Source organism: Carcharodon carcharias, chromosome 26 (genome assembly GCF_017639515.1).
Source record: "Carcharodon carcharias isolate sCarCar2 chromosome 26, sCarCar2.pri, whole genome shotgun sequence".
NCBI lineage: Eukaryota > Metazoa > Chordata > Chondrichthyes > Lamniformes > Lamnidae > Carcharodon > Carcharodon carcharias.
The window spans coordinates 10746960-10757066 of record NC_054492.1 but is presented as its reverse complement, the minus strand read 5'-3'; the positions used below and the strand labels follow the sequence as shown (position 1 = coordinate 10757066).

The window sequence follows — 10107 nt, the reverse complement described above, 5'->3', positions numbered from 1 at the left end:
CGATGTTTAATGAGGATAAACAAGATGTATGATTATTTTGGCATTTGTTATGCTCCATCACTTTTCCATATGACCTCAAGCGCAGAGAAAATGTTCTCACTCTATATAGTTTACTACTTTGTATGTAACTAATTATGGGAAGGGTGACCTTTAAAATGGGAAGGTAGCAAACATCCTAAACTCTCCTCCTGGAGGTGTATATGGAAAGAACCCTTTCACAAACTCAATAACTTCCCAACCTGAGGAAGATACAGGTGGTGAGAGGAGAGGTGGGAGCGCCATCACCAATGACCCCAGATTCCTCTTAAAAAGCCAACCAAATATGAACCCTGCCCTCTATATCTAACATGGTATTTTGAATAAAAAATAATGCATCTTAAAAAAAACACAGAATATGTTAGCAAAAATTTAATAAACAGTAAAAACCTAATCAATTTTGAAGATGATACAGAATCACTACTGACATTTATTAATTTATTTTCATATCAGTGCATTTTTCAATGTAAATACCAACATAAAATTTTGAATACGCTCCTGCCTAGAAAATTACTTGGTTTGGTACAAAGTTAAAAATCAGACTTGTTACTTAACAATAAAGGGACAGATCAATCAGATTGCTTTCCAATAATTATCTGAAAGTGTGGAAATCTTTTTTACACCGTGATTTCACAGAAAGGCACGTCATTTTAGTTGATAATAATTATACTGAGACTTCAGATAATTTCAAAAGGGCCTATTGTGATAATTATGCAATGTCTGGAAATATTAAGTAGATGATTACTGAATAGTGTTCTTGGGGGTAATATATTTAGATTGTATTTTTCATTATGATTACTACACTAAAGACAGGAGCCTTGTTTTGTTCATTGTAAAGTTACGAAATACCTAAATTACTTAGGTAATTACAAACAGGACAATTTTCAGAATTCTAAAATAAGAAGTTGAATGTTCTGACATTGAAATGATAGTCAAAATGATATATACTGAGTGATGGACATTGTAAGAAATCAGCCAGGTTCAGGACACCTTGCTGTCCCTGTTTAAAATATACCAATAATTCTGTTTTTTAAAGTAAACACCTAAATTCAAATTGTAAAATTATGTTCCTTCTGATAGTTTTAAGGATATACTTATTTCATTGATGAAGTTGCTAAATATAAGAATAGGCCAAGCGAATTGTGATTAGAGAGAGAAAAAAAATCAATGTCAACGTTTTTTTCAGAGTAAGACAAAGGAATTGTAATTTGTATTACACAATCAGTAAATGGTTTGGTGCTGTCTCAGGGAAACAATATAATTAACATCAGAAGTTGCACCTGAAGATTCTAGGATGCTACCGCTACTTCTTTTGGAAGGTGCATTTCATTCGACACTGCCAGCTTGTCCTCTGACGGGGTTATCTTGTGGAAGAATTTATGACCGCGTGAATCAGTGCTTTCATAGACATAGCCTGGTGGTGTAGGATAGCTTGCAGGACAGATTTCCAGCCTCTTTGGTGTATATTCAGTACGATACAAGGTTCCAGCATCAAATGGTATTGAACTATGTAGAGGAATATCTGATGGTTTGAAGCTCTGAGTTAGCTTAATTGGATGAGGAACATAATTGGCTTTAAAGGTTGTTAAACCATCAAATTTTGCATCTGGTATTCCCAATTCTTCAACTCTTCTGATTATCTCTGGCTTCTTTATTTCCCATGGCTTAAAGTCATCTTTCATTGTAGTACTGCTTTGGAAGGGGGCAGGGACCTTTCTTGTACTTGGAGGCTTAAATGAAGCAGGTGGCTTGACATTATGCCCAACATAATCAAGATGGGAAGTGCTATTGAAATCCATAGGCCCATCTGGTTGCACATAATCTGGATGCTTGTGGACATACGGCAAGGTTACAGGCCATGCCTGAAAACGATCACGGAATTCTGAGCTGCCATCAAAGGGCGCGTCTGATCCTATCTTGCCAGGATCTGGTTTGAAGCTTTTAGTAGGATCTCCATGAAGCCCTCTGTAATCATGCCGGTGAGTGGTGATACTGTCAAAAGGTTTATCACTTGGTTTGTATTCATCTGGTGGTCTAACATACCGTTCCCCCAGCGGATGAGGAACATAAGCAATTTTGTGATTTGTTAGACCATCAAAGGGGACATCAGATACCCTTTGTACATCGGGTGGTTTGAAACTCTCCCTTAGTGCATATCTCTTGGGACCAAAGTCATCTTGAAATGTAGATGGATTTCCAAACCGTGTTTTAGGAGGGCAGTAAACTTCTGGAACTTTCGGTTTTCTTTTGGGAATGTCCCATAGTCGGTAATCATCTTTTTAAAAAAAAAGTGCTAGCATATTAGCTTATGGCTTGATTAATTTTTTAGGGCAATACTTCTAAACAAATGGATATGGTACTTATTGCTATTTTCCAAAAGTCTGAGCAAAATTAAAGTGTTAATTACCATATCACATCCTAATAGTTTTTGCACCAGCATTGAAGAAAATGGGAGGCAGGGAGATGTCTATATTAATTAATCACAATGTTGAAGAATTATCTACTTTACATTCACATGGAACAGTCTGAATGTAAATAATACATAAATGTTAAAGTTCAAACAATCCCACAGTTGAAAAGGTACATGAAATCATGTCAAACAGATGTTATATGTTGTACAGTGCATGTAACATGATTTAAAGATACAGTGAGAATGATCTTTGTTTCACAGCTGTCCTGCTTTTTAGAGTGAATTTGCCACTACCATTCAGGGCTTAATTTTAGTAGCAATGGGAGTAAGACGCTTTAAATGGCCAAGGTGAATATTCTTGAAAGATTCCTCTCCTCAGAAGGATGTTGACTTCAATCAGGTTACTTTTAAAGAGAATTTACAGGAATATATGGGTGATGCTCTTGCATCACTTGGTACCATTTTGAAGACTGGCTGTTTTGAAAGACTATAATAGTCAAATTGTATCCCCAGGCTACTATTGTAACAACAAAGATTTTCTCAACTGCAACCTGCAACAGAACAAGATTCTAGTAGTTGTGGAAACTGTTCATATCACTGCCATGGGCACTTCAAACTCCCAAGATTTGAAACTTCAGGAGATTGTGAATAAGGGTTTAATTGAATTCTCTTTGGGAAATACTACAATCTATTTTTAATTTGTTCTCTTGGATGGGGCTGGTTCCTGCTCATCCCCACTGCCGTAAATTGCTTTCCACAGTTGCTTGGCTTGCTACATCGCTCCAGAGGATATTAAAAGTCAACCACATAGTGAGAAGTTGTGTAATGTACAGGTCAAACCTGGCACAGGCAGTAAGTTCCCTTCCTTGAACCCATTGGGTTTTTGTGTCAATATAGCAGCTTCATGGTCATTTTTTGATGCCAGCCACATAGTACCAGATGTTATGAATTCACTTTCACAACTAGCCATGGTAGTATCTGAAGCCGCCATTTTTAGGTTGCTAGCCAGTATCAAAGCCATTGCATTATCACACTCATTTGTGTATTGCTGAAAAAAGACACACATTGTCAAAGCATTTTGTTATTTCAACATGTCTTTTTCAGCAATACTCAAGTTCTGTACTACCAAACGACTATGTGTTTACTCAAATGTGTAAAGACATCCCATTACTTATTGCAGTTCCAATGTGCAAGCTTTATGAAGACTGAGATTAGAAATTTAATAAAACATTTTCAATAATTTTATAGATTACCTTTGTACGTTGGTACAGTGACTACTTTCGCTCCTTTCCCAGGCTTTGTTGGTGGAGGACGCATACTTGCTACAGGCTTAATTTTGTGAGGGCTGAAGTCTGTCTTATAGGTTGTATGATGATCCATCTCACCAGATTTTGGTCTGTACTCATGTTGAAAAGGCTCTGGTCGATGTGTTATTTCATAAGGTATATAATCTGTTCTGCAGATGGGAAAATAAGAATCAGATATTACTGCAAAGTAGTAAATTCATTGATTTAAACTCTTAATCATTTATTTAGCAAAACTATAGAAAGACCTGACCCTGTTAAAAATGGGAGAAAATATCCAAAAAACACTAAAGGAATCACAATGGCTTAGCTTTTAAAAGTACATTTTTATCTTTTTTAGCACCAAAGAAACATTTGCATCCAGTCATGACCCATACATAATAATGATCCTTTCATGCTTCTCAAATGGCCAATGAGCCAATCAACCAGTAAGAATGTAATAACGTTGAGAAATTTAGCTATCGAGTGTTCAATTGTTGGAGACGATGGATGAACATGAGCAGAAAGCAAGCTGTTTTACCTATGAGGCCCTAGTTGGCACAGTATTGGAGTGATACAGGCATATAATTGGTGAGTAAGGAAGTTGCCTGGCATGCCAAAGTCATTTCACATGGCAACGCATGACAGACAGCAGCAACATTTCTCTGCTAGGCAGAGGATACGTAGGAGGCTCAGAAAAAGGTGACTTGAATGATAAGTAGAAAGGCAAGAGCATAAACATGACCTATTAAATAAATCATAATAAATGTCAGCATAATTAATTGTAATATTTGCATGAGAGAAAATTGTACTTATAAGAAATACATATGTCACAGCTTTGTACTTACACACACAGATGTTAATAATGGATTAAAAGTGAAAATTGCAAGGTTATCCAAATGATCTTATACATGATGGAGAGAGAATGTACTGTACAAATGTGCATGATGTCACCATGAACTATATTTCCTCCTTTAGAAATAACTATTAAAGTTTGTCCATTTATAGTTATGGATAGCACATGGAATTGAAGGTATGGGGTCAAAATTTGCAGATGATACTAAATTGTTGGGTAGGTGGGTGAATTGGTATTAATATGGAAGGCAACTAAAATACAGAAAGACAGAAAAAGGTTTCAGAGTGGGTGGATAAATGGTAAATTAACTTCAATATAGCAAAGTGTGATGTGGTTCATTTCATTTTAATCAGAAGAGAGCACTTATGCCTCGGATGGAGGGTAGAGGAGCAAAGAATATTTGGGAACACACAAATCACTAGAAGTAGCAACACTAGTTGATATGGTCAAATAGAGTACAGGGCAAAGTGTTGGGGTTCATTAGGGGAAATGGATAATATCCAAAGGGCAAATTATTGAAGAGCTATGGGGGAAAGATAGGGTAATGGAGCTATCTGAGTACCTCTTACAGAGAGCCAGCATGGGCATGAAGAGTCAAATGGCCTCCTTCTGTGTTTTTACCATTGTATGAATCTAAGATTTCTAGCGTAAAAATGTACAAAAGCAAGGAGACAATGTTCAATGTACTTAGATCCTTGGTTGAACCACTCTTGGAGTAGGTATTACAAAAATAAGCATTGGAGAAAGTTTTTTTATTTTCATTTATGGTATGTGGGCATTGCTGCTGAGGTCAGAATCTATTGCCCATCCCTAATTGCCCCTGAGAATGTGGTGGCGAGCAGCTTTCTTGAACTGCTGCTGTCTGGGTGGTATAAGGAAACTTACAGTGATGTTAGGTGGGGAGTTCCAGGACCTTGACCCAGCAACAATGAAAGGATGGTGCTATGTTTTCAAATCAGGATGGTGTGTGTGACTTCTGCAAAAAGGACTTACAACAATGTTACCAGAATTGAAAAGACTAAACCATCATGCAAGATTAAACAGGTTAGGACTCTTTTCTCTGGGGAAAAAAAAGAATAAAAGAAGACCTCATGGAGGTCATTACGATCATACTGCTCAGTAGAATGGACATGGAGAGCCTATTTCCACAGTGATAAGTCAAAAACAAAAGAGGATGAATATATAATAGATACGAATGGAGCGACTAAAGAATTTAGGAGGGATTTCTTTACACCAAGAGTGGTGAAAATGTGGAACACTGCCACATGGAGTGAGTGAAGTAGATAGCATTTACACATTTAATAAAGGTGACACATACATTAAGGAGAATAGAATACAGGGATAAGTAGGAGGTAATTAAAATGGGAGGGAATCTTGTTGAACATAAACAGTGAGATTGATTAGTTGGGCTGAATGGTGTGGTTTGGTGCTGTATATGGAACATAATTCCATGAATGGGATATGAACATATGAACATAAGAAATAGGAGCAAAAGTAGGCCATTCAGCCCCTCCAGCCTGCTCCACCATTTGGTAAGATCATGGCGGATCTGTTTGTGTTTCAAATTCCACATTCCCATTTACCCCCGATAACCTTTGATTCCCTTGCCTAACAAGAATTTATCTACCACCACTGAAAATTAAAGCTTAATTTAAATTAAAATTATTCAATTACCCTGCCTCCATCACCTTCTGAGGCAGTTCCAAAGTCACACAACTCTCAGAGAGAAAAAATTTGCTCTCATCTCTGTCCTAAAAGGGTCTAATTTTAAAACAGTGCCCCCTCACCCACAAGAGAAAACATCCTTGCCTTATCCACCTTGTCAATGCTGTTCAGGATCTTATATACTTCAGTCAAGTCACCCCTCACTCTTCTAATTTCCAGTGGAAACAAGCCCAATCTGTCTGACCTTTCCCCATAAGACAACCCGCTCATTCCAGGTATCAATCTAGTAAACCTCCTCTAAACCGCCTCCAATGTATTTATATCCTTCCTTAAACAAAGAGGCCAAAACTGCACACAATATTCGAGATGTGGTCTCACCGCTACCCCATATAACTGAAGCATAAGATCCTTACTTCTATGTTCAATTCCTTTCATAATAAAGGATAGCATTCCATTAGCCTTATTACTTACTTGCTGTACCTGCATACTAACTTTTTGTGACTCATGCACTAGAACATCTAGATCCCTCTGCACCTTAGAATTCTGCAGCCGTTCTCCGTCTAAGTAATACTCTGCTTTATATTCTTCCTGCCAAAGTGAACAACTTCACATTTTCCCACATTATACTCCATCTACCAGATTTTTGCCCAATCACTCAACCTATCAATATTCGTCAGCAACCTCCTTATGTCCTCTTCACAACATATTTTCCTAACTATCTTTGTGTCACCTGAAAATTTAGCTACTGTGCCTTCACTCCCTTCAGCTATGTTATTGATGTAAATTGTGAAAAATTGATCAGGACTCCACTTGTCACATCCTGCCAATCAGAAAAAGACCTATTTATGCAAAGTCTCTGTTTTCTGCCAGCCACCCAATCTTCTACCCATGTTACCCCCTACACCATGAGCATTTATTTTCTGCAATAATCTTTGCTGTAGCATCTTATCAAATGCCTTCTGTAAATCTAAGTACAGCACTTCGACAGGCTCCTCTTTATCAACAGCACATGTTACTCCTTCAAAGAACTCCAATGAATTGGCTAAACATGGTTTCCTTTTCACAAAACCATACTGACTCTTCCTGATTACCTTCATTTTCTCTAAGTGCCCAGCTATAACCTCCTTAATGATCAATTCTAACACCTTTCCCATGACAGATGTCAAGCTAACTGGCCTCTAATTTCCTGTTTTCTGCCTTCTTCCCTATTTGAATAGAAGGATTGTATTTGCTACTTTCTAGTCTGATGGAACCTTTCCAGGATCTAGGGAATTTTGGAAAATTAACACCAACACATGTGTCACCTCATTAGCCACCTCTTTTAAGACCCTAGGATGAAGTCCATCAGGACCAAGTGACTTGTCAGTCCACAGTTCCATCAGTTGCTCTGTACTGCTTCCTTAGTGATTGTAATTTCAGCCAGTTCCTCTTTCCCTTCCACCTCCTGATTTACAACAATTACTGGAATATTTTTGTATCCTCTATACAGAATCTTCTAGACAGAAGCAAAATATTTGTTCATTTCATCCGCCATTTCCTTATTATCTACTATAACTCCCCATCCTCACTCTCTAGAGAACCAACACTCACTTTACTTGCTCTTTTCCTTTTTAAATACCTGTAAAAACGCTTGCTATCTGTTTTTACATTTCTAACTAGCTTCTTCTCAAGCTTTAATTTCTTTCTCCTGATTAACCTTTTGCATATTTTCTGCCATTCTTTATATCAGACCAATCATCTGACCCACCACTCATCTTTGCGCAGTTATATGCTTTTTCCTTAAGTTTGATGTTTTCCTTTACTTCTTTAGTTAACCACGGATGATGGGTCCTCTCCTTAGAATTTTTCCTTAATAGTAGGAAATACATCTAGTCTGACTATTCTGAAATATTCCCTTAAATGTCTGCCACTGCTTCTCCCTTGATCTATCCCATAGCCTAATATCCCAGTTCACTTCAGCTAGCTCAGCTCTCATTCTCACATAGTTGCCATTATTTAAATTTAAAATACTCGTCTTAGACCCACTCTTCTTCCTTTCAAACTGACATAGTCAATCATATTGTGGTCGCTGCAACCTAGAGGTGCCTTCGCTCTGAGGTCATTAATTAATCCTGTCACATTACACAATACCAAGTCTAATATAACCTGCTGTCTGGTTTGTTCCAGAATGTGCTGTTCTAAAAAGACTATCTTGAAAGCATTCTATGAAATCATCCAGGCTACCACTGCCAGTCTGATTTACTCAGGTTATATGTAGATTAAAATCACCCATGACTATTGCCATCCCTTTATCACAAGCACCAAATATTTCTTCTTGAATACTTTGTCCTACATTGTGATTACTATTAGGGGGCCTGTAGACCACTCCCACCAGTGACTTCTTTCACCTACTATTCCTCATCTCCACCCAAACCAATTCGACATCCTGATCTCCTGAACAAAGGTCATCTTTAACTATTGCACCAATGCCATCCTTGATCAAGAGTGCTACCCCTCCACCTTCACCTAGCTTCCTATTCTTCTTGAATGTCATATATCCCTCAATATTCAGGACACAATCCTTGTTATCTGCAGCCATGTTTCCGTAATGGCTATTAAATCATATTTATTTACTTAAATGTGTGGTACCAATTAATTTACTTTGTTATGAATGCTATGTGCATTCAGGTACAGAACCTTTAGTTTTGTCTTTCTGTCATCTTTGTAACATCTGGTCTTGACTACTGGTGTATTCTTAGGTTTTATCTCTCTGACCCTTCCTGCTATTTTATGGCCTTCATTTCCCATATTACAATGATGGTCTCCTGCCTTGAATCTATCCCTTGATTTGCTACATGTACCCAAGCTTAATCCTTCACCACCAGCGCTCCCCCCACACCCCCCCACCACCCACACTCCACCTTATTTACTTTAAAGCCCTCCCTACTTTCATAGTTATACAATATGCAAGAATACTCATCCCAGCACGGTTCAGGAGTAGACCACCCCTATGGTACAGTCCCAACTTTCCCTGGTACTGGTGCCAGTGCCCCACAAGCCAGAACCCACTTCTCCTACACTAGTCTTTCAGCCAACATTCATCTCTCTAATCTTATTTTCCCTATTCTAATTTGCATATTGTGACAAAAGTATAATAATTTTCATAATTTTTTTGGTTTATTGTTAAGTAGGTTTTGGGGTAAGTATAGTTGGGTCGGTCTGGGTGACTTAATTACATTTGGAGTCAAGTAGACTGCAAGCTTGGAATCATGAAAAGAAGCTAGGCATAGAAATGTGCTTAACATGCTAATGAGTAAACATGAATGCTTGCTTAGCATGTAAGGTGTGAAGGGAATTTGCATTTTTAGATAAATTAAGAGATTTGGATTTCAAAGGGATCTTAGTCTATTTACAACTAGCCAGATAGGCAAGGCTAAGGAGTGCACTTATTTCTCCCGAAGGTTATTGATAATATTAACAACATGAAAATTTTTATATTATGAGGAAGATACAGTTTCAAAGACATATGGAACAATAGAATTTACATATTAAAAGGAGAGAAACATATATAAAGGAGAATGAAAGGTTATGTGGGAGATGGCCATGTAAGATCTAACAGGAGTGTGTGAAATAGCCTTAATGAAGCCTCCAGCCATGTTTGCCTGAGTATGCTATGTAACAAAACTGGAGTTGGAGAAAAGCCATTTGGAATTCCACTGTTAAGTGGGTATTGTGTTAACTTGCTGGTTCTGTTTTAAATCTAAAATCTATTTTGGACCATTGCCTTAAAGGGGGTGTAACTGGGGGGTCAGGCTAATTAGGAATTTTAGGAGTTATTATAGTAGTAAGTAATTATAGTCATGTACATGCTTGAAATC

At 37.6% G+C, this 10107-nt stretch overlaps 1 protein-coding gene across 1 annotated transcript in view; it reads right to left on the bottom strand.

Moving 5' to 3' along the window:
* Positions 1-1325: 1325 nt before the first annotated feature.
* saxo2 (stabilizer of axonemal microtubules 2) overlaps positions 1326-10107 on the bottom strand; it is a 47149-nt gene continuing 38367 nt past the window's right edge. Inside the window, exons 3-4 of the mRNA XM_041174655.1 lie at positions 3700-3902; positions 1326-2311 (exon numbers count right to left, since the gene is read on the bottom strand). Coding sequence (XP_041030589.1) covers positions 1326-2311; positions 3700-3902 — 1189 coding nt within the window. The remainder of the gene's footprint in view (positions 2312-3699; positions 3903-10107) is intronic.